Below are 26,077 nucleotides of genomic sequence, written 5' to 3'. Positions count from 1 at the left end.
ATGCTGTCTTAATAGCAGCAGCGGGCGTCTTGGCCTCAGTGGCGGTTCTAGACAAATTACACTGGGGGGGCCAAGGTGGGGCCAGTGTTTAATCAGGGGGGCACATTAAAAAACGGAAGCAAATTATTTATATATATATATATATATATATATATATATATATATATATATATATATATATATACACACACACACATCCATTCACACACACATACAGTGTATATATATATATATATATATACACACATACACTCACATATACATACACACACCATACATACACATACATACACACACATATATACACACATATATATATATATATACACACACACACACACCACACCACACCACACACACACACACATATATACATACACATAAACACACATACATATATATATATATATATATATATATATACATACACACACATACATACACTGAGTAGAAAAAAAATAAAATAAAGAAAAAGAAGACTATGCACTTAACTAGTGCTACATCGTTCAAATAGCACATTCAATGAAAATGGTGTCAAATTATTATTTACATACATTAGAGAAATAAGGAAAACACCCCAGCAGTTATTATAGAATTGTGGAGGTGAGAGGGCAGACTTACATCTCTTCTGTTCTGGCAGTGTACAGGCTAGAGAGAACGTCTGCAAAACCAACCAGTGACACTTCTGGAACTCTTGTCTGCAGACTGCAGCTGTAAGATGCCCCGCCCCCACAACAACCCGGGAACTGTAGCACATCTATGAAAGGGGAGGGGACACAAGTTTTACTTCACTTTGTTAACCCCACGCTTTGACTAGACAGCTTTTCAGGGACAGGGAAGCAGATAAATAGCCTTGATCTTGTCCAGTATTTTTCAGTCAGCTCAGTGGCCAGTTCAGGGGGGGCCACAGGGGGGGCCAGGGACATTTTTACAAGGGTACTGGCCCCTGTGGGCCCCTGTGTAGAACCGCCCCTGCTTGGCCTGTTTACCTTTATTCCAGGTCTGGTTAGGTCTCCAGACTGATTTGGATTGAGCAAAGTTCTCCTCCTGCTTGGAGGCGGATGAGGAAGTAGAGGGACCGCCTTTAAAGTTTTGAAAGGAACGAAAATTATTCTGTTTGGTCATCATTGTCCTGAGGAAGGGCATGACCTTTACCTCAAGTAATGTCAGAAATTATCTCCTTTAGTTCAGGCCCGAATAGGGTCTTACCCTTAAAGGGAATAGCTAAAAGCTTGGATTTAGATGACACATCAGCAGACCATGACTTAAGCCATAACGCTCTACGCGCTAAAATGGCAAAGCCTGCATTCTTATCTGCAAATTTAGCCATTTGGAAAGCGGCATCTGTAATAAAAGAATTAGCTAGCTTGAGAGCCTTAATTCTATCCAAAATATCATCTAATGGGGTCTCAACCTTAAGAGACTCCTCTAGAGCCTCAAATCAAAAAGCTGCTTCAGTTACTGGAACAATGCACGCTATAGGTTGCAGAAGAAAACCCTGATGAATAAACAACTTCTTTAGAAGCCCTTCTAATTTTTTTATCCAAAGGATCTTTGAAAGCACAACTGTCCTCAATAGGTATAGTTGTACGCTTAGCCAGGGTAGAAATAGCTCGCTCCACCTTAGGGACCGTCTGCCACGAGTCCCGAATGGTGTCAGATATGGGAAACATTTTCTTAAAAGTAGGAGGGGGAGAGAACGGAATGCCTGGTCTATCCCATTCCTTAGTAACAATGTCCGAAATTCTTCTAGGGACTGGAAAAACATTAGTGTAAGTAGGGACCTCTAGATATTTATCCATTTTACACAGTTTCTCTGGCGGGATGACAATAGGGTCACAATCATCCAGAGCCGCTAAAACCTCCCTGAGTAACAAGCGGAGGTGTTCAAGCTTAAACTTAAAGGCCGTCACATCGGAGTCTGTTTGAGGGAACATCTTTCCTGAATCAGAAAGCTCTCCCTCAGACAGCAATTCCTCCACCCCCAAATCAGAACACTGTGAGGGTACATCAGAGATGGCCAATAAAGCATCAGAGGGCTCAGCATTTACTCTAATATCGGACCTACTTCGCTTACCCTGTAAACCAGGCAGTTTAGATAATACCTCTGTAAGGGTAGTAGACATAACTGCAGCCATATCTTGCAGGGTGAAAGAATTAGACGCACTAGAAGTACTTGGCGTCGCTTGGGCGGGCGTTAAAGGTTGTGACACTTGGGGAGAAGAAGATGGCATAACCTGATTCTCTTCTGACTGAGAATCATCCTGAGACATACTTTTATCAGCTAAAATATGTTCTTTGCAATGTAAGGCCCTTTCAGTACATGAGGGGCACATTTTAAGTGGGGGTTCCACAATGGCTTCTAAACACATAGAACATTGGCTTTCCTCAATGTCAGACATGTTAAAACAGGCTAGTAATGACCACGAACAGGCTTGAAAACACTTTATTTTTTTTGAAAAAAATAACAATCTAAAAAAACGGTACTGCGCCTTTAAGAGAAAAAAAGCATACAATTTTTCCAAAACTGCTTTAAAACGATAAAATTATCTCAATTTTATGATAAATGTATCCCAACTTATCAGCTAAGATTGCCCCACAAGGAAAAGAATACTAAGGAATACTTAACCCTTAAGAACAAAAAACGTTATATCAAAAACGTTATAGTTAAACAAAAACACCCCCTGCACCTCGCCACAGCCCTGCTGTGGCGCCTACCTGCCCTCAGGGGTCTGCAAAATCGGATTAAATCTTCGATTAGGCCCAAACTTTCCTGAAAGGCCCACCGGAGTTGGAGCTTGCTGCTTGCATGGGAAAAACAAATGCGCAACTGAGGCGTGAAAATAGGCCCCGCCCATCTAACTTGATGTCTCACAGCCTTAATAATAACCTCACCAGAGCGGTCTAAAACCTAGCCATGTGGGTTCATATACCCATCTAAGTGAAGCCATGTGTACCCTCCATTGTTAAAATAAAGTCAAAACGTTTGCCACAAAAAAACGTTATTTTAACTCCCAACATAGAAACGTTTGTGCACAAACATCCTGTCATCAGTGTCAACCATTTTTTATAGCCCAACATACAGGTCCAGTAATACCCCTCTCTATACATTAGGATTACTGCTTACCCTTTCCCTCATGGGGATAATGTCAGCCAATTCTGAAATAACATAGTCTCTCCAGAAAAAAAGGACTGAACATATCTCAATGCTTGTAGTATGAAAAACGTTCCTCACACTGAAGTTTCTTAAGTACTCCTCAGCCATTCTGTGGGAACTACTCTGGATCTTAGTAACAACTGCTAAGATCATCAGTCTCCAGGCAGAAGTCTTCATCCATCTGCTGCCTGGGGAAAAATAGCACTCACCGGTACCATTTAAAATAAAAAAAGTCTTGCTTGAAGAAAACAAAAACTAACATTTTATCACCTTTTTCACTTTACCCTTCCTATTACTTAGAGTAGGCAAAGAGAATGACTGGGGGGTGGAGTCAAGGGAGGAGCTATATAGACAGCTCTGCTGTGGTGCTCTTTGCCACTTCCTGTTAGCAGGAGGATAATATCCCACAAGTAAAGGATGAATCCGTGGACTCATCGTATCTTATAGAAGAAATATGTATAAGTAATCAAAGCATAAATCAACAGATATATTGCAATAGTGTACCATGTTATAAAAAAAAATGGAATAAGAACAGACAAACAATTTAAGACTTAAAATTTAATTGTTGTTAATTTCTACTCCCCTAATCAAAATGAAACAATATTTAATACATAAAACTGTTTTATTAAACTCCAAATACCTTTCTTAGCATTTGATCATCATTACCATGGTGATTGTCAAATTAGATGGGCATGTGACTTCTCATTCAAAAGAGATAATTTCTCACTTTCAAATGAGTGGTCTCAATCTACTACAATATATCCAGAGGTGGAGATAAGAATTCTATTATAGCTTTCTTCCTCCGGAAAATATATATTAAAACCTCCCTGTGACTGTGCTAAAGGTTGTCAATGTATTTGAGATACTTTGAACTGAGGGTTGCTTATATCTCTGGTGGAGGTTGAGATATGGCAGTTAAAATATGACCACCATATGGTGTAAATGCTGAGATATTCCCCTCATATGGTGTGGAGGTTGAGATATGCCCCCCTCCATATGATGTGGAAGTTGAGATATGGCCTCCATAAGACAGACTCATCAAAACACAAAAAATAATGAAGTACCTGTGCTGTTGGTCACTTCCTCATTGTATGTGACAATAAACATGCACTATGTGATGATATCACCACTTGTTAATTAATCCACAGTGACATATATAATGAGGAGAAACAGCTGGTTAAAGCAGGGCTTGACAAACCCAGGTAGCCACAGCTCCTAGGATTTTACCCCTAGCTCCTAACTTTTTGGGATATTCTCCATAGATCTATTTACAAATACCACTGTCTGGCTCCTAATAATATGTCCGGCTCCTAAATATTCTTACTGGTTCCTAAATATTAAACAGATCTGTCGACCAATGGGTTAAGGAATAGTGCCACTTCCCAAAAGACAACAGGAGCAATGAGAAAATACCTCTGCTGTAAGGTGCTTCTTCATTTGTGACTCACTGTAATTACTTTTATTTGAATTCAGTGACTCATGAAGAGGGAAATATGGTCCTTACTTAATAGACCACTTGGAGATGAGAAGAGACAATCCTTGAAGGACAACACTGTGTTGTGTCATTCTTCCTACATAACTGGTTAAATAAAGTAATTTGAAAAAATATAAATCAATGAAATATGATTATTAACATAATCAATAAAGACCCATAATTAGTTGTAAATTAGATCTGACAAATCTTTATGTATGTTTTTTTAAGCAAGGCTTACCTTCTTTCGCAAAATGAAGGATATACTTTCTCACCAACTCTTGGAATTTGTGATCAGCTTCAGAAGTCTCTCCAAGAGCATAATCCATGGTTCCAAAAATGGCAAGAGTGTCCAGAACGTGAAATGCAAACCAGCTCTCATAGGAGAAGAGACTACTGACCTTGGCTGGGCGAGACGGTGTGTAGGTGACCACATAGCGATAAACCGGACTGGACAGTGTAGCTGTAAGCAAGCACACAACTATCAGAGACATACGGCAAGTGACCTATGGTTAAAGGCCCAGGATCACGTCAAGGTTTTTTACTCCCTGGGTCCCTAAACTACAGCCAAACATGCTAAATTTCAAGAAAACAAACTGATATACAAATAAGTTTGACATAGGCCTTTGTACTTTTTCTAGAAAAATACAAAACACGGAAATGTACTGCACTCTCAAACCGGAGTGGGTAGACATCCAATGCCACTGAAAAACCTTGCCCTGGGTGCTTACCAGCACTCATAGACAGCTGCATGTGCCCTAGTGATCTGGCAGTTAGCCCCAGACAGGACTGTGTACAAAGCCCATAGGAAAAAATACATACAAATATAAACAACACACAGAAGGTCTGGCTCTCACTTGGAGGTGTGTAGCTAGATTAAAGGGACATAATACTTGTATGCTAAATCAATTGAAAGTGATGCAGCATAACTGGAAAAAGCTGACAGGAAAATATCACCTTAACATCTCTATGCAAAAAAGGAAGATATTTTACCTCACAATTTCCTCAGCTCACCAGTGTAAGTGTTCTGTAAAAAGTTATGTTTCAGTTACTGCCCAGCTGCAGGTAAAAAAAAAGGGAAAAGGGAAGAAATGAACAGCAGCCAATCAGCATCAGCAGTGCTGAGGTCATGAACTGTGATCTCATGTGATTTCATATTAAACTTCCTTAAATTGAATAGGGAAATAACATGAGTGTGCATGAGGCACACTCCCTTGCAAGTCCCAGGACAGGCATACTGATATGCTGCTTAAAGTCCTTTACAATGGGGTGTAGATACTTAGGACATTTTGAGGTAAAATATATTTATTTTTTACATAGATATGTTCAGGTGATATTTTCCAGTCAGCTTTTTACAGCTATGCTGCATCACTTTCAAGTGTTTTAACATTTGGTTATCATGTCCCTTTAAAAGCAAACTGGAAGACTTAGTTACAGAATTCGGCCAAGGACCATGTCAAGCTCTCTTCCTCACTGGGTCTCTCACTAAAGGCACACATGCTAGTTAAAAAATTTTTTTTTAAAAAAATTGAGATACATACAAGGGTGTCCTTGTATGCAGGAAAACCTTGACCACAGCACAGTATAAGAGGAATCCGTTCCTTAAGTAAAATAATAACTATGTCTATATATGCTATGATTTATTCCTGATAAATTTCAGATGCACAATTTTATCAAACAGTTCTCTAACTTTTCCTGTGCTATTTAAAGCATTTAAGGGACAGAAAGGTCAACATTAAACTTCATGATTTATAGAACGCATACAATTTAAAAAAAATAATCTAGTTTATATCTATTGTCAAATTTCATTCAGTATCTTGGCATTCTTTGTTAAAACTTAGCACCTTTAAATAAGAGCATACTTAAATAGTATCAGGAGCATGCATATGTCTTAAGCACTATATGGCAGCACTCGCATATGGAGAACATACATACAGTGCTGCAGAAGACGTGCATGCTTATGAATATATACACAACTGCAAACCTTGGGGAGGTTTCTCGTAAGGATAAAAACAATTCTATATGTTAAAATCTTTATGAATAATTTTCTTTATAGGTATGTGCTCCCTCATACCTGCAGCCTGTTTGGCCAACTCATTATTGGGGCACGATACTCTCAAGTCTGACACCATCGTCATGTAAGTCTTCTCAATACAACGCTTGGGTTGGGAGCAAAACTCCGACGTGGGGTATAAATCCAGTGCTTCTTTTGTCAAGCCTCCTCCAAAAGTGTCTAGTCGAACTGTGAACCACAAGAGATCCAACATCACCACAGGAATCTTGTGATCAAATTAAAGGAACAACTCAAAAATGTTCAATGGTACTTTCTGTGCATTAGTAGGCAGTGCCTGTAAGTCTATAAACATTTGCAGCAGGTGCACAACGGATACTGGCATAGTAGTTTAAATTTACATAGCTTTTAGATACACCAGTAGGTCATGCATATGCGCATTAACAATATGAAAACGCTTAGCATGATGGCAGTGACACTAGTCATTACTAGCAAACGGTGAATGTTGGTACAAATCTGTGATAAAGTGCACAATAGGATATAGTACCAAATATACAGAGATGGCCACCACTCTGGGATCTACCTTCAATTGGGCACGGTTTTATTAGAGCAGGTCACAATAAAAAATATTACACGCATTCAGTCAAGCACAAACAAATTAGATATTTTTCTAAAACTACACAAAATTAAAGTCTTTACAAAGGATGCTTAAAGGAACAGTCAACACCAGAATTTATGTCGTTTAAAAAAACAGAATTTATGTTTACCTGATAAATTACTTTCTCCAACGGTGTGTCCGGTCCACGGCGTCATCCTTACTTGTGGGATATTCTCTTCCCCAACAGGAAATGGCAAAGAGCCCAGCAAAGCTGGTCACATGATCCCTCCTAGGCTCCGCCTTCCCCAGTCATTCGACCGACGTAAAGGAGGAATATTTGCATAGGAGAAACCATATGATACCGTGGTGACTGTAGTTAAAGAAAATAAATTATCAGACCTGATTAAAAAACCAGGGCGGGCCGTGGACCGGACACACCGTTGGAGAAAGTAATTTATCAGGTAAACATAAATTCTGTTTTCTCCAACATAGGTGTGTCCGGTCCACGGCGTCATCCTTACTTGTGGGAACCAATACCAAAGCTTTAGGACACGGATGAAGGGAGGGAGCAAATCAGGTCACCTAAATGGAAGGCACCACGGCTTGCAAAACCTTTCTCCCAAAAATAGCCTCAGAAGAAGCAAAAGTATCAAACTTGTAAAATTTGGTAAAAGTGTGCAGTGAAGACCAAGTCGCTGCCTTACATATCTGATCAACAGAAGCCTCGTTCTTGAAGGCCCATGTGGAAGCCACAGCCCTAGTGGAATGAGCTGTGATTCTTTCAGGAGGCTGCCGTCCGGCAGTCTCATAAGCCAATCTGATGATGCTTTTAATCCAAAAAGAGAGAGAGGTAGAAGTTGCTTTTTGACCTCTCCTTTTACCAGAATAAACAACAAACAAGGAAGATGTTTGTCTAAAATCCTTTGTAGCATCTAAATAGAATTTTAGAGCGCGAACAACATCCAAATTGTGCAACAAACGTTCCTTCTTTGAAACTGGATTCGGACACAAAGAAGGCACGACTATCTCCTGGTTAATGTTTTTGTTAGAAACAACTTTCGGAAGAAAACCAGGTTTAGTACGTAAAACCACCTTATCTGCATGGAACACCAGATAAGGAGGAGAACACTGCAGAGCAGATAATTCTGAAACTCTTCTAGCAGAAGAAATTGCAACCAAAAACAAAACTTTCCAAGATAATAACTTAATATCAACGGAATGTAAGGGTTCAAACGGAACCCCCTGAAGAACTGAAAGAACTAAATTGAGACTCCAAGGAGGAGTCAAAGGTTTGTAAACAGGCTTGATTCTAACCAGAGCCTGAACAAAGGCTTGAACATCTGGCACAGCTGCCAGCTTTTTGTGAAGTAACACAGACAAGGCAGAAATCTGTCCCTTCAAGGAACTTGCAGATAATCCTTTCTCCAATCCTTCTTGAAGAAAGGATAGAATCTTAGGAATTTTTACCTTGTCCCAAGGGAATCCTTTAGATTCACACCAACAGATATATTTTTTCCATATTTTGTGGTAAATTTTTCTAGTTACAGGCTTCTGGCCTGAACAAGAGTATCAATAACAGAATCTGAGAACCCTCGCTTTGATAAGATCAAGCGTTCAATCTCCAAGCAGTCAGTTGGAGTGAGACCAGATTCGGATGTTCGAACGGACCTTGAACAAGAAGGTCTCGTCTCAAAGGTAGCTTCCATGGTGGAGCCGATGACATATTCACCAGGTCTGCATACCAAGTCCTGCGTGGCCACGCAGGAGCTATCAAGATCACCGATGCCCTCTCCTGATTGATCCTGGCTACCAGCCTGGGGATGAGAGGAAACGGCGGGAATACATAAGCTAGTTTGAAGGTCCAAGGTGCTACTAGTGCATCTACTAGAGTCGCCTTGGGATCCCTGGATCTGGACCCGTAGCAAGGAACCTTGAAGTTCTGACGAGAGGCCATCAGATCCATGTCTGGAATGCCCCACAGTTGAGTAATTTGGGCAAAGATTTCCGGATGGAGTTCCCACTCCCCCGGATGTAATGTCTGACGACTCAGAAAATCCGCTTCCCAATTTTCCACTCCTGGGATGTGGATTGCAGACAAGTGGCAGGAGTGAGTCTCCGCCCATTGAATGATTTTGGTCACTTCTTCCATCGCCAGGGAACTCCTTGTTCCCCCCTGATGGTTGATGTACGCAACAGTCGTCATGTTGTCTGATTGAAACCGTATGAACTTGGCCTTTGCTAGCTGAGGCCAAGCCTTGAGAGCATTGAGTATCGCTCTCAGTTCCAGAATATTTATCGGTAGAAGAGATTCTTCCCGAGACCAAAGACCCTGAGCTTTCAGGGGTCCCCAGACCGCGCCCCAGCCCATCAGACTGGCGTCGGTCGTGACAATGACCCACTCTGGTCTGCGGAAGCTCATCCCCTGTGACAGGTTGTCCAGGGACAGCCACCAACGGAGTGAATCTCTGGTCCTCTGATTTACTTGTATCGTCGGAGACAAGTCTGTATAGTCCCCATTCCACTGACTGAGCATGCACAGTTGTAATGGTCTTAGATGAATGCGCGCAAAAGGAACTATGTCCATTGCCGCTACCATCAAACCTATCACTTCCATGCACTGCGCTATGGAAGGAAGAGGAACGGAATGAAGTATTTGACAAGAGTTTAGAAGTTTTGATTTTCTGGCCTCTGTCAGAAAAATCCTCATTTCTAAGGAGTCTATTATTGTTCCCAAGAAGGGAACCCTCGTTGACGGAGATAGAGAACTCTTTTCTACGTTCACTTTCCATCCGTGAGATCTGAGGAAGGCCAGGACAATGTCCGTGTGAGCCTTTGCTTGAGGAAGGGACGACGCTTGAATCAGAATGTCGTCCAAGTAAGGTACTACTGCAATGCCCCTTGGTCTTAGCACCGCTAGAAGGGACCCTAGTACCTTTGTGAAAATCCTTGGAGCAGTGGCTAATCCGAACGGAAGTGCCACGAACTGGTAATGCTTGTCCAGGAATGCGAACCTTAGGAACCGATGATGTTCCTTGTGGATAGGAATATGTAGATACGCATCCTTTAAATCCACCGTGGTCATGAATTGACCTTCCTGGATGGAAGGAAGAATTGTTCGAATGGTTTCCATTTTGAACGATGGAACCTTGAGAAACTTGTTTAGGATCTTGAGATCTAAGATTGGTCTGAACGTTCCCTCTTTTTTGGGAACTACGAACAGATTGGAGTAGAACCCCATCCCTTGTTCTCCTAATGGAACAGGATGAATCACTCCCATTTTTAACAGGTCTTCTACACAATGTAAGAATGCCTGTTTTTTTATGTGGTCTGATGACAATTGAGACCTGTGGAACCTCCCCCTTGGGGGAAGCCCCTTGAATTCCAGAAGATAACCTTGGGAGACTATTTCTAGCGCCCAAGGATCCAGAACATCTCTTGCCCAAGCCTGAGCGAAGAGAGAGAGTCTGCCCCCCACCAGATCCGGTCCCGGATCGGGGGCCAACATCTCATGCTGTCTTGGTAGCAGTGGCAGGTTTCTTGGCCTGCTTTCCCTTGTTCCAGCCTTGCATTTGTCTCCAGGCTGGCTTGGCTTGAGAAGTATTACCCTCTTGCTTAGAGGACGTAGCACTTGGGGCTGGTCCGTTTCTACGAAAGGGACGAAAATTAGGTTTATTTTTGGCCTTGAAAGACCTATCCTGAGGAAGGGCGTGGCCCTTGCCCCCAGTGATATCAGAGATAATCTCTTTCAAGTCAGGGCCAAACAGCGTTTTTCCCCTTGAAAGGAATGTTAAGCAATTTGTTCTTGGAAGACGCATCCGCTGACCAAGATTTTAACCAAAGCGCTCTGCGCGCCACAATAGCAAACCCAGAATTTTTCGCCGCTAACCTAGCCAATTGCAAAGTGGCGTCTAGGGTGAAAGAATTAGCCAATTTGAGAGCACGGATTCTGTCCATAATCTCCTCATAAGAAGGAGAATTACTAGTGATCGCCTTTTCTAGCTCATCGAACCAGAAACACGCGGCTGTAGTGACAGGGACAATGCATGAAATTGGTTGTAGAAGGTAACCTTGCTGAACAAACATCTTTTTAAGCAAACCTTCTAATTTTTTATCCATAGGATCTTTGAAAGCACAACTATCTTCTATGGGTATAGTGGTGCGTTTGTTTTCGAGTAGAAAACCGCCCCCTCGACCTTGGGGACTGTCTGCCATAAGTCCTTTCTGGGGTCGACCATAGGAAACAATTTTTTAAATATGGGGGGAGGGACGAAAGGTATACCGGGCCTTTCCCATTCTTTATTTTACAATGTCCCGCCACCCGCTTGGGTATAGGAAAAGCTTCGGGGGCCCCGGGACCTCAAGGAACTTGTCCATTTTACATAGTTTCTCTGGGATGACCAAATTCTCACAATCATCCAGAGTGGATAACACCTCCTTAAGCAGAGCGCGGAGATGTTCCAACTTAAATTTAAATGTAATCACATCAGGTTCAGCTTGTTGAGAAATTTTCCCTGAATCTGAAATTTCTCCCTCAGACAAAACCTCCCTGGCCCCCTCAGACTGGTGTAGGGGCCCTTCAGAAACAATATCATCAGCGTCCTCATGCTCTTCAGTATTTTCTAAAACAGAGCAGTCGCGCTTTCGCTGATAAGTGGGCATTTTGGCTAAAATGTTTTTGATAGAATTATCCATTACAGCCGTTAATTGTTGCATAGTAAGGAGTATTGGCGCGCTAGATGTACTAGGGGCCTCCTGTGTGGGCAAGACTGGTGTAGACGAAGGAGGGGATGATGCAGTACCATGCTTACTCCCCTCACTTGAGGAATCATCTTGGCATCATTTTCTCTAAATTTTGTGTCACATAAATCACATCTATTTAAATGAGAAGGAACCTTGGCTTCCCCACATTCAGAACACAGTCTATCTGGCAGTTCAGACATGTTAAACAGGCATAAACTTGATAACAAAGTACAAAAAACGTTTTAAAATAAAACCGTTACTGTCACTTTAAATTTTAAACTGAACACACTTTATTACTGCAATTGCGAAAAAGTATGAAGGAATTGTTCAAAATTCACCAAAATTTCACCACAGTGTCTTAAAGCCTTAAACGTATTGCACACCAAATTTGGAAGCTTTAACCCTTAAAATAACGGAACCGGAGCCGTTTTTATATTTAACCCCTTTACAGTCCCTGGTATCTGCTTTGCTGAGACCCAACCAAGCCCAAAGGGGAATACGATACCAAATGACGCCTTCAGAAAGTCTTTTCTATGTATCAGAGCTCCTCACACATGCATCTGCATGTCATGCTTCTCAAAAACAAGTGCGCAATACAGGCGCGAAAATGAGACTCTGCCTATGATTAGGGAAAGCCCCTAGAGCATAAGGTGTCCAATACAGTGCCTGCCGGTTATTTTACAAAATTCCCAAGATTAAAATAATTCCTCAAGGCTATGGAGTATAAAATATGTTTATATATAAATCGATTTAGCCCAGAAAATGTCTACAGTCTTAAAAAGCCCTTGTGAAGCCCTTATTTACTGTCTGTAATAAAAATGGCTTACCGGATCCCATAGGGAAAATGACAGCTTCCAGCATTACATCGTCTTGTTAGAATGTGTCATACCTCAAGCAGCAAAAGTCTGCTCACTGTTCCCCCAACTGAAGTTAATTCCTCTCAACAGTCCTGTGTGGAACAGCCATCGATTTTAGTAACGGTTGCTAAAATCATTTTCCTCTTACAAACAGAAATCTTCATCTCTTTTCTGTTTCAGAGTAAATAGTACATACCAGCACTATTTTAAAATAACAAACTCTTGATTGAATAATAAAAACTACAGTTAAACACTAAAAAACTCTAAGCCATCTCCGTGGAGATGTTGCCTGTACAACGGCAAAGAGAATGACTGGGGAAGGCGGAGCCTAGGAGGGATCATGTGACCAGCTTTGCTGGGCTCTTTGCCATTTCCTGTTGGGGAAGAGAATATCCCACAAGTAAGGATGACGCCGTGGACCGGACACACCTATGTTGGAGAAACATAATTTATGTAAGAACTTACCTGATAAATTCATTTCTTTCATGTTGGCAAGAGTCCATGAGCTAGTGATGTATGGGATATACATTCCTACCAGGAGGGGGCATAGTTTCCCAAACCTCAAATGCCTATAAATAAACCCCTCACCACACCCACAACTCAGTTTAACGAATAGCCAAGTAGTGAGGTGAGAACAAAAAGGAGTAAAAAGCATACAAAAAGAGGAACTGGAAATATAATTGTGCTTTTATAAAAAAAAAAAATAATAACCACCGTAAAAAGGGTGGGCCTCATGGACTCTTGCCAATATGAAAGAAATTAATTTATCAGGTAAGTTCTTACATAAATTATGTTTACTTTCATGTAATTGGCAAGAGTACATGAGGTAGTGACGTATGGGATAGAAATACTCATGATGTGGAAGTCCACAGAAGAGTCACTAGAGAGGGAGGGATAAAACAACAACAATAATTTACACTGAGAAACTAAATCCACACAATAATTAAGTTTTTCTTTTAAACCCCCCCCCCCCCCTTAAATCAAAAGCAGTAGAATCAAATTGAGACAGCTGCCTGGAGAACTTTTTCTACCAAAGAATGCTTCAGAAGAAGCAAAATACGTCAAAATGGTAAAAACAATAAAAATATGCAAAGAAGACCAAATGACTGATTTGCAAATTTGATCAACCAAAGCTTCATTCTGAAAAAGTCCAAGAAATGGCAACTGAACTTAGTAGAATGAGCTGTAAATCTCTGAGGCAGAGCTTGCCCTGCCTCCAAATAAGCCTTGAGAAACAAAAGCTTTAACGAGGATGCCAAAGAAATGGCAGAGGCTTTCTAACCTTCTCTGGAACCAGAAAAATAACAAATAGACTAGAAGTCTTCTGAAATCCTAGTAACTTTGATATAGAATTATAAAGCTCTAACCACATCCAAAGGATGTAAAAGAACTCTCAAAGAATTCTTTAGGATTAGGACACAAAGAAGGAACAACAATTTCTCTACTAATGTTGTTCAAATTCACAACTTAGGAAAAAAAGAAGTCCACAAAACAACTTATCCAGATGAAAAAAAATCAGATAAGGAGACACACAAGAGAGCTGATAAATCAGAAACTCTTGTAGCAGAAGAGATAGACAAAAGAAACAACACTTTCCAAGAAAGGAGATAATCTTCAAAGAAAATATAGGCTCAAAAGAAAGAGCCTGCAAAATCTTTAAACCAAATAAGACTCCAAAAAGGAGAAATTAATAAATGAACAGGCTTGATACCAACCAAAGCCTGAACAAAACAGTGAATATCAGGAGGTTTAAAAATCTTTCTAGGAAATAAAACAGAAAGAACAGAGATTTGTCCCTTCAAAAAATTTACAGACAAACTTATCCAAACCATCCTGAAAAAAACTGTAAAATCCTAGGAATTCTTAAAAGAATGCCAAGAGAATTTATGAGAAGAACACCATAAAATATAGGTTTTCCAAACCTGATAATACATGTTCCTTGAAAGCCTGCAACATAGTGATAAAAACTGAGTCAGAGAAACCTCTATGACTAAACACTAATTAATTTCCATACCATCAAATTAGTAATTTGAGATCCCAATTGAAAAATAGCCCCTAAAAACAAGAGGGCTGGCCAAAGAGAAAGCGGCCAAGGATGGCAACTGGACATCCGAACAAGATCCACATACCAAACCTGGGAGGCCATGCTGATGCTATCAGAAACACACAAGAATGTTCCAATATGATCTTGGAAATCACCCTTGGAAGAAAAAAACAGAGGCGGAAAGATGTAGTCAGGTTGCAAAACCAAGGCACTGCAATGCATCCACCATTTTCGCTTGAGGATCCCTGGACCTAAAAAGATACCTGGGAAATTGAGAAAACACATCAATATAGAGATACCACTCTCCCGGATGTACCAACCAATTCACAAACAGCACCTTCTTCCTGTGATATTTGTTGCCAGTGGAACAGAGGAGACTGCTTTTCCTCTCAAATATCAAAGTATGAAAATCCACAGCATCAAAACTTATGAAGAAATCTTAGAGGTTTATTCTTGTTGCAGGTACAAATATATGCAGCGTTTCAGGAGCCATTCCCTTAATCATGCATCTTTCTACCGGATGTAAAGACTGATGGCTGAGATAATCCACTTCCCAAATGTCTAAACCTAAAATAAAAATCGTAGAAATTAGACAGGAGATGAATTCCATCTAAGAACGTATTCAAGATACTTCTTAACTGCTAAGGAACTGCGAGTCCCTATTTGATGATTGACATATGCCACAGTAGGGGATAGTCTGTCTGAAAGCAAAATGAAAAGTTCTCTCCAAAAAGCCAAACCTGAAAGAGCTCTGAAAATAATACAGAGACCCTCACACAGCTCCCCAACCTGTAAGACTTGCATCCATTAAGAATACAGTCCAGAAAGGACGAACAAAAGGAGGCCCCCTGAATAAAACGATGATAGTCTAATCACCAAAACAGAGAGAGTTGAGTGTTCGGATTTAAGAATATCAACTGTGATATCTGAAAATAATCCCTACACCATTGATTCAGTATGCAAAGCAAAAGAGGTCTCAGATGAAAAACAAGCAAAGGGAACCACGCCCAATGCTGCATGAGACCTAAAACTTCCATGCACATAGCCAGTGAAAGGAATGTTCTAGACTATAAGTTAGAAAGGCTAACGCCAATTACAATTGACTTTTTTGCTATAAAGACAAATACATAAACACAGAATCCTTCTAGAAACCCAAAGAGATGACCCTTGTCTGAGGAATCACAAAACTCTTATATGAATTAAATCCTCTAACCATGTCTTTTTGTATCAACAAAACTAGTTGATTCATGAGAGATTCCAATAAAAGAAAAGATCAAGCCAATACCAAGATACCATCCAAATAAAGAAACACCACAATACCCTACTGTCTTATTACAGAAAGAAGGGCACCCAGAACCTTTAACAAGAATCATAAAGCTGTCGCTAGACCAAATGGAAAAGCGACAAATTGGTAAAGCTTATCTAAAAAAGAGAATCTCAGAATCCACAAGTGGTCTGAATGAAATAAAACATGAGGCTAAACATCTTGCAAAATTGAGTGGACATGAAATGACCCTGCTGAAGAAAAAGGCATAATAGTCCTTATAATCGCCAACTTGAAAGTTGAGACTTTAACAAAACAATATAAAGTCTTCAGATCCAAGATTGGACTGAATCAACCTTTTTTTCTTTGGGACAAAGAAAATAATTAAATACAAACCCAATCCCTGTTCCTGCTAAAGAACTGGTATAATCACTCCTAAAAAAAAATTCAGAGTGTACTGATAAGAAAGAATCTTCATATAGGTCTCATTCTAAAAATCTATTCAAACCCTAAGAATAATATAGATTTTGGACTAAGTTCATCTAAAAACAATTTAGTCTACCCCCCAACAGAAGGGCTGGTTTAAGAACCGCACCTTCATGCAGTCTAATAACTAGTAATTATATAGTGTTTTTCTCCCAGAAGGATACAAAAAATGCTTTTCCAGTGCTTACACTCTGAGTTAACCAAATTAGCAGCTGATAAAAACAGTTATTATTACCCAAATAAATGGCACAAAATAAATTGAACTCAGAAGACCAAAGGGCTGTATTAACCCTGCCGGGATATGAATCTATGACCCTTGGATCTAGAACAAAGGTTTGTAGTCAGGAAATTCACAAACTGATCTACATCACCGGACTAAAAGCAGGGCAGAAAAACTCTAAACCTCCAAAAAAGGAAATTTATGCTTACCTGATAAATAGATTTCTTCTACGATACGACGAGTCCATGGATTTCATCCTTACTTGTGGGATATTAACCTCCTGCTAACAGGAAGTGGCAAAGAGCACCACAGCAGAGCTGTATATATAGCTCCTCCCTTCCCTCCACCCCCAGTCATTCGACCGAAGGTTTAGGAAGAGAAAGGAAAAGCTAAAGGTGCAGAGGTGACTGAAGTTGGAAAAAAATAAAATATAAACTGTCTTAAAATGACAGGGAGGGCCGTGGACTTGTCGTATCGTAGAAGAAATCAATTTATCAGGTAAGCATAAATTTCCTTTTCTTCTACAAGATACGATGAGTCCACGGATTTCATCCTTACTTGTGGGATACAATACCAAAGCTACAGGACACGGATGAAACAGGAGGGACAAGACAGAGACCTAAACAGAAGGCACCACTACTTGAAGAACCTTTCTCCCAAAAACAGCCTCAGAAGAAGCAAAAGTATCAAATTTGTAAAATTTAGAAAAAGTATGAAGAGACAACCAAGTCGCAGCCTTGCAAATCTGTTCCACAGAAGCATCGTCTTTAAAGGCCCATGTGGAAGCCACAGCCCTAGTAGAATGAGCCGTAATTCTTTCAGGAGGCTGCTGTCCAGCAGTCTCATATGCCAGGCGGATGATACTCTTCAGCCAAAAAGAAAGAGAGGTAGCCGTAGCTTTCTGACCCCTACGCTTTCCAGAATAAACAATGAATAATGAAGATAATTGATGGAAATCCTTAGTTGCCTGTAAGTAAAACTTCAAGGCACGGACCACGTCCAGGTTATGTAACAGACGATCCTTCTTAGAAGGATTAGAACACAATGAAGGAACAACAATTTCCTGATTAATATTCTTATTTGAAACAACCTTAGGAAGGAATCCTGGTTTGGTATGCAAAACCACCTTATCAGAATGAAATATAAGATAAGACGAATCACATTGTAACGCTGAAAGCTCAGAAACTCTTCGAGCAGAAGAAATAGCAACCAAAAACAGAACTTTCCAAGATAACAACTTAATATCTATGGAATGCATGGGTTCAAACGGAACCCCTTGAAGAACTCGAAGAACTAAATTCAAACTCCAGGGAGGAGTTTTTGGTCTAAATACAGGCTTAATTCTGGTTAGAGCCTGACAAAAAGACTGAACATCTGGCACATCTGCCAAACGTTTGTGAAGCAAAATTGACAATGCAGAAATATGTCCCTTTAAGGAACTTGCTGATAACCCTTTCTCCAAACCTTCTTGGAGAAAAGACAGAATCCTGGGAATCCTAACTTTACTCCATGAGTAACCCTTGGATTCACACCAATAAAGATATTTACGCCATATCTTATGATAGATCTTTCTAGTGACAGGCTTACGAGCCTGTATCAAAGTATCGATGACCGAATCAGAGAATCCCTGCTTAGATAAAATCAAGCGTTCAATCTCCAAGCAGTCAGCTGCAGAGAATTTAGATTTGGATGTTGGAAAGGTCCTTGAATGAGAAGGTCCTGTCTCAAAGGAAGTTTCCATGGTGGCAGAGAGGACATGTCCACTAGATCCGCATACCAAGTCCTGCGTGGCCACGCAGGCACTATCAGTATTACTAAAGCTCTCTCCTGTTTGATCCGAGCAAACACGCGTGGAAGGAGAGGGAACGGTGGAAACACATAAGCTAGGCTGAACGACCAAGGCACTGCCAGGGCATATATCAGTTCGGCCTGAGGATCCCTCGACCTGGATCCGTAACGTGGAAGCTTGGCATTCTGACGAGATGCCATCAGATCTAATTCTGGTCGGCCCCATTGTCACATCAATGAGGCAAACACCTCCAGATGGAGTTCCCACTCCCCCGAATGAAAAGTCTGACGACTTAGAAAATCCGCTTCCCAGTTTTCTACTCTTGGGATGTAGATTGCCGATAGATAGCAAGAGTGGGCCTCCGCCCATCTGATTATCTTTGATACTTCTATCATCGCTAAGGAACTCCTTGTTCCTCCCTGATGATTGATATACGCAACAGTCGTGATATTGTCCGGCTGGAATCTGATGAATTTGGCCAAAGCCAACTGAGGCCATGCCTGAAGCGCATTGAATATTGTTCTCAGTTCCAGAATATTGATTGGAAGTAGAGACTCCACCTGAGTCCAAACACCCTGAGCCTTCAGGGAATTCCAGACTGCACCCCAGCCCAGAAGACTGGCGTCCGTTGTCACTATCACCCACGAGGGTCTGCGGAAACATGTCCCCTGGGACAGATGATCCGGCGACAACCACCAAAGAAGAGAGTCTCTGGTCTCTTGATCCAGATTTATCTGAGGAGATAAATTCGCATAGTCCCCATTCCACTGTCCGAGCATGCACAGCTACAGTGGTCTGAGATGAAAGCGAGCAAACGGAATGATGTCCATTGCCGCTACCATTAATCCAATGACCTCCATACACTGAGCCACTGATGGCCGAGGAATGGACTGAAGGGCTCGGCAAGAATTTAGAATCTTTGATTTTCTGATCTCCGTCAGAAATATTTTCATGTCTACCGAGTCTTTCAGAGTTCCCAAGAAGGGAACCCTTGTCCGTGGAACTAGTGAGTTCTCAGGAAAGACAACACTATGTCCGTGTGAGATTTTGTCAGATGATAAGTTGACGCCTGAATCAGAATATCGTCCACATAAGGTGCCACTGCAATGCCCCGAGGTCTGAGAACCGCTAGAAGAGACCCTAGAACCTTTGTGAAGATTCTGGGTGCTGTAGCCAACCCGAAGGGAAGAGCCACAAACTGATAATGTTTGTCCAGGAAGGCAAACCTTAGGAACTGATGATGATCCTTGTGAATAGGGATATGAAGGTATGCATCCTTCAAGTCCACGGTAGTCATATATTGACCCTCCTGGATCATTGGTAAGATTGTTCGTATAGTCTCCATCTTGAACGATGGGACTCTGAGAAATTTGTTTAGACATTTGAGATCTAAAATTGGTCTGAAAGTTCCCTCTTTTTTGGGAACCACGAAAAGATTTGAGTAAAACCCCTGTCCCTGTTCCAGTTTTGGAACGGGACAAATTACTCCCATGGTATAGAGGTCTTTTACACAGCGTAAGAACTCCTCTCTTTTTATCTGGTCTACAGACAATCGTGAAAGATGAAATCTCCCTCTTGGGAGAAAATCCTTGAATTCCAGTTGATACCCGTGGGTCACGATTTCCAATGCCCAGGGGTCCTGAACATCTCTTGCCCAAGCCTGAGCAAAGAAAGAAAGTCTGCCCCTTACTAGATCCGGTCCCAGATCGGGGGCCGCCCCTTCATGCTGTCTTAGTAGCAACAGCGGGCTTCTTGGATTGTTTACCTTTATTCCAAGCCTGGTTGGGTCTCCAGACGGACTTGGATTGAGCAAAATTCCCTTCCTGCTTTGTGGATGAAGAGGAAGCAGAGGGTACTCCTTTAAAATTTCGAAAGGAACGAAAATTATTTTGTTTACCCCTCATCTTAACAGACCTGTCCTGAGGTAGGGCGTGGCCTTTACCTCCAGTAATGTCACAAATAATTTCCTTCAATTCAGGCTCGAATAGGGTCTTACCCTTGAAAGAAATAGCTAAAAGCTTAGTTTTTGATGACACATCAGCAGACCACGATTTGAGCCATAACGCTCTACGCGCTAAAATGGCAAAGCCTGCATTTTTCGCCGCTAATTTAGCAATTTGAAAAGCGGCATCTGTAATAAAAGAATTAGCTAGCTTGAGAGCATTAATTCTATCCAAAATGTCCTCTAATGGGGTCTCAACCTTCAGAGACTCTTCTAGAGCATCAAACCAAAAAGCTGCTGCAGTAGTTACTGGAACAATGCAGGCTGTAGGTTGTAAAAGAAAACCCTGATGAATAAATAATTTCTTTAGAAGACCCTCTAACTTCTTATCCATAGGGTCTTTGAAAGCACAACTGTCCTCGATAGGTATAGTTGTACGCTTAGCCAGGGTAGATATAGCTCCCTCCACCTTAGGGACCGACTGCCAAGAGTCCCGAATGGTGTCTGATATGGGAAACATTTTCTTAAAATTAGGAGGAGGAGAGAACGGTATACCTGGTCTATCCCATTCTTTTTTTACAATTTCCGAAAATTATTTTAGGAACCGGAAAAACATCAGTGTAAGTAGGCACCTCTAGATATTTGTCCATCTTACACAACTTCTCTGGTGGTATCATAATAGGGTCACAATCATCCAGAGTCGCTAAAACCTCCCTAAGTAACAGGCGGAGGTGTTCAAGCTTAAATTTAAAGGACATGACGTCCGAATCTGTCTGAGGCAACACATTCCCTGAGTCTGAAAGTTCTCCCTCAGACAGCAATTCCCTGACCCCCAACTCAGAGCACTGTGAGGGTACATCGGAAATACCCAATAAAGCATCAGAGGATTCAGTATTCACATTAATACCTGACCTACTGCGTTTACCTGCAACACTGGTAATTTAGATAATACCTCTGTAAGGGTAGTTGACATAACTGCAGCCATCTCCTGCAGAGTAAAAGAATTAGACGCACTAGAGGTACTTGGCGTCGCTTGTGTGGGCGTTAAAGGTTGTGACACTTGGGGAGAATTGGATGGCATATCCTGATTCTCTTCAGACTGAGAATCATCCTTAGGCACACTTTCTTGACCTAAAATATGCTTTTTACATTGTAAGGCCCTTTCGTAAGAGGGGGTTCCACAATGGCTTCTAAACACATAGAGCAATGAGTATCCTCAATGTCAGACATGTTGAACAGACTAGCAATAACCACAATAGTCGTTAAACACTTTATTTATTGATTTAAACAATCTTTTGAAAAATGTTACTGCGCCTTTAAGAAATAAAAAAGCGCACAATTTTTCCCAAACTGCCTAAAAACATTAAATAATGCTTTAAAATTAACTACACATAATCAATAGTGCCAAAAATTATTGCACCCCAAGAGCAAGGGGAGAAATTAACCTCTAAAAGATATTTATAGACAAAAAAATATGTTTGATTTGAAAAAATAACCCCTGCACGCCTACCTGCCCCCAGGGTACTGCAAAATGACTCGACAACGATCCGGATAACAGAACACCAGTTTAGGCCCAACCGGAGCTAATGCCTGCTGCCTTCTCAGCCAGAGTAATGTGCGCGTCTGAGAGCGCGAAAATAGGCCCCGCCCATCATGGACGACGATCGCATAAGACTGTACAACCGCATGGGAAGCGGTTTAGTAATAAAGCCATGTGGCTTTTGTTTACCCCTAAGCACAACACAAATATACAGCCATACTGATTATTTGATCTCACAAATAAAAAAAACGTTAAGCTGTCTCTCCCAATGTCCCTTTATATTGCTGCTTTTAAGCACTTTATAAATGCTTAGCCCAGTACTATGTCAATAAAATAAAATAAACACAGGTTTTTCAGTAATACCCTTTGTTTACAGGTCTACTGCTTACCCCTTCCCTTGCAGGGAAAAAATGTCAGCCAGTTCTGATATACCAGGTCTCCTCAGAAATAAAGGACTAAACATACCTCAATGCTGCTTGTAGCATGAAACCGTTCTCCACACTGAAGATTTCTCTTGTACTAACCTTCAGCAGCTCTGTGGGAACCAATATGGATCTTAGTTACATCTGCTAAGATCATCAACCTCAGGGCAGAAATCTTCTTCCATATTTCCCTGAGGAAAATAGTACTCACCGGTACCATTTAAAATAAAAAAACTTCTTGATTGAAGAAACTAAATCTAACACCTCACTTTACCTCTTCCTATTACTAACACAAGTAAAGAGAATGACTGGGGGTGGAGGGAAGGGAGGAGCTATATATACAGCTCTGCTGTGGTGCTCTTTGCCACTTCCTGTTAACAGGAGGTTAATATCCCACAAGTAAGGATGAAATCCGTGGACTCGTATCTTGTAGAATAAATAGTGGAGATAATAGAAATCAAACAAATTATTATTCTTACAAGCTAGAGATAATAAAATATATTTGAAATAATAATAGATATAGTAAACATAATAAAATGAATACATCAGAAGTAAATAAACAGAGTTATATACTTCAGAATCTAAAATTGCTTATGCTAACTGTTCAACAACAAAAAGGTTGAAAAAAACAGTAATGTCAGTAACAGATAAAGCTGAGCTAAAAATATAAACAGTACGTGAATATGCTCAACTAAGGTTATATTCAAACTCTAAAGAATCCTAAAAATAAGTACCAATTTCCATAGAAATAGTAGTACAGACCAAAAAGGGAATCAGGATAAACCATTCTTTAGAGCATAATACAGATAGTATCTTAAATAGAAAAAACCTCAGGAGCAAAGTAAAATCTTAAAATCCAGATTTTAAAATAACATACAGCCAGATAACGAGTTTTGCGTTATGGCTGGCTTGCTACTTACTTGCAACTTGCAAGTTATTTCCACCGCTCACCTTTAATAGCGCTGCTATTACAGGTTTTCCAAAAACCGGCATTTGTCGGCAATATGGCAGCATTGAGCTCCATATCACACACAAATACCAGCGCTGCTTTGACGTGCTCGTGCACGATTTCCCCATAGACATCAATGGGGAGAGCCAGCTAAAAAAAAGCCTAACACCTGCAAGCGTAAAACTTTGTAACACAGCCCCATTGATTCCTATGGGGAAAGAAAATTTATGTTTAAACCCAACACCCTAACATAAACCCCAAAGTCTAAATACCCCTAATCTGCCACCCCTGACATTGCTGCCGCCTCAAGACTAAAGTTATTAACTCCTAAACCTCTGGCCTCCCACATCACTAACACTTAATACATATATTAACCCCTAAACCTAAGTCTAACCCTAACACCCCTAACTTTAATATAAATAAAATAAATCTAAATAAAAATTACTATTGTTACCTAAATAATTCCTATTTAAGACTAAATACTTACCTGTAAAATAAACCCTAAACTAGCTACAATATAACTAATAGTTACATTGTAGCTATCTTAGGTTTTATTTTTATTTTACAGGTAACTTTGTATTTATTTTAACTAGGTAGTTAATAACTATTTACTAAATAGTCTACCTAGTTAAAATAAATACAAAGTTACCTGTGAAATAAAAATAAACCCTAAGCTAGATACAATATAACTATTAGTTATATTGTAGCTAGCTTAGGTTTTATTTTACAGGTTAGTATTTATCTAGTTTTAAATAGGAATAATTTAGGTATTAATTGTAATTTTTATTTGGAATTATTTTAATTATGTTAAAGTTAGTGGGTGTTAGGGTTAGACTTAGGGTTAGGGGTTAAAAACTTTAGTATAGTAGCGGCGACATTGGGGGCAGCAGATTAGGGGTTAATAAGTGTAGTTAGCTGGCGGCGATTTTGGGGGCAGCAGATAAGGCGTTAATAACAGTAAATTGCGGCGATGTTAGGGACAGCAAATTAGGGGTTAATAAGTGTATGTAGGTGGCGACAACATTGGGGGCAGCAGATTAGGGGTTTATAATATTTAACTAGTGATTACGATGCGGGAGTGCGGCGGTTTAGGGGTTAATATGTTTATTATAGTGGCAGCGATGTCCGGAGCGGCAGATTAGGGGTTAATAATTTTATTTTAGAGTTTGCGATGCGGGAGGGCCTCGGTTTAGGGATTATTAGGTAGTTTATGGGTGTTAGTGTACTTTGTAACACTTTAGTTATGAGTTTTATGCTACAGCTCTATAACGTAAAACCCATAACTACTGACTTTCAGATGACGGTACAGATCTTGTAGTTATAGGCTGTACCACTCACTTTTTGGCCGGACAGGCAAACTCGTAATACCAGCGCTGTGGAAGTCCCATTGAAAAAGGACTTTTTGAAAGGTGCAGTAGTTACGTCAAAAAAGTGTGCGGTACAGCTGTACCTACAAGACTTGTAATACCGGCGGTAGGGAAAAAGCAGCGTTATACTCATAATGCAAAACTCGTAATCTAGCCGATAGTTAATAGGAGGACTAGGCTCCTAAAAGCTAAAAAAAAACTAAATTTATGCTTACCTGATAAATTTCTTTCTTTTGCGATGTACCGAGTCCACGGTTTCATCCTTACTTGTGGGATATTCTCCTTCCCTACAGGAAGTGGCAAAGAGAGCACCCACAGCAGAGCTGTCTATATAGCTCCCCCCTTAACTCCACCCCCCAGTCATTCGACCGAAGGCTTAGGAAGAAAAAGGAGAAACTATAAGGTGCAGAGGTGACTGAAGTTTTCAATAAAAAATACTATCTGTCTTGAGTAGACAGGGCGGGCCCTGGACTCTGTACATCGCAAAAGAAAGAAATTTATCAGGTAAGCATAAATTTTGTTTACTTTTGCAAGAGGTACCGAGTCCACGGTTTCATCCTTACTTGTGGGATACCAATACCAAAGCTTTAGGACACGGATGAAGGGAGGGACAAGACAGGAACCTAAACGGAAGGCACCACTGCTCACAGAACCTTTCTCCCAAAAATAGCGTCCGAAGAATCAAAAGTATCAAATTTGGAAAATTTGGAAAAGGTATGAAGCGAAGACCAAGTCGCAGCCCTACAAATTTGTTCAACAGAAGCATCATTTTTAAAAGCCCATGTGGAAGCCACCGCTCTAGTAGAGTGAGCTGTAACCCTTTCAGGGAGGCTGCTGTCCAGCAGTCTCATATGCCAAACGGATGATGCTTTTCAGCCAAAAGGAAAGAGAGGTAGCCGTAGCCTTTTGACCCCTATGCTTTCCAGAATAGACAACAAACAAAGAAGATGTTTGACGGAGATCTTTGGATGCTTGCAAATAAAACTTCAAAGCACGAACCACATCCAAGTTGTTCAACAGACGTTCCTTCTTAGAAGAAGGATTAGGACACAGAGAAGGAACAACAATTTCCTGATTGATATTCCTGTTAGTAACAACCTTCGGAAGGAATAAAGGTTTGGTACGCAAAACCACCTTATCAGCATGGAAAACAAGATAAGGCGAGTCGCATTGTAATGCAGATAGTTCAGAAACTCTTCAAGCTGAAGAGATAGCAACTT

The 26,077-nt window shown here is 40.7% G+C and overlaps 1 protein-coding gene across 2 annotated transcripts in view; it reads right to left on the bottom strand.

Annotated features, from left to right (window-relative positions):
* The window catches only part of LOC128665989 (para-nitrobenzyl esterase), a 230,878-nt gene that overhangs the window by 15,220 nt on the left and 189,581 nt on the right, over positions 1 to 26,077 (bottom strand). For both annotated transcript variants that reach the window (XM_053720317.1, XM_053720318.1), the window contains exons 7-8: positions 6,703 to 6,870; positions 4,870 to 5,091 (exon numbers count right to left, since the gene is read on the bottom strand). In XM_053720317.1, the coding sequence (XP_053576292.1) occupies positions 4,870 to 5,091; positions 6,703 to 6,870 (390 nt within the window). The remainder of the gene's footprint in view (positions 1 to 4,869; positions 5,092 to 6,702; positions 6,871 to 26,077) is intronic.

This window comes from Bombina bombina, chromosome 7 (assembly GCF_027579735.1).
Source record: "Bombina bombina isolate aBomBom1 chromosome 7, aBomBom1.pri, whole genome shotgun sequence".
Taxonomy (NCBI): domain Eukaryota; kingdom Metazoa; phylum Chordata; class Amphibia; order Anura; family Bombinatoridae; genus Bombina; species Bombina bombina.
This window is presented reverse-complemented; position numbering and strand designations above follow the sequence as displayed.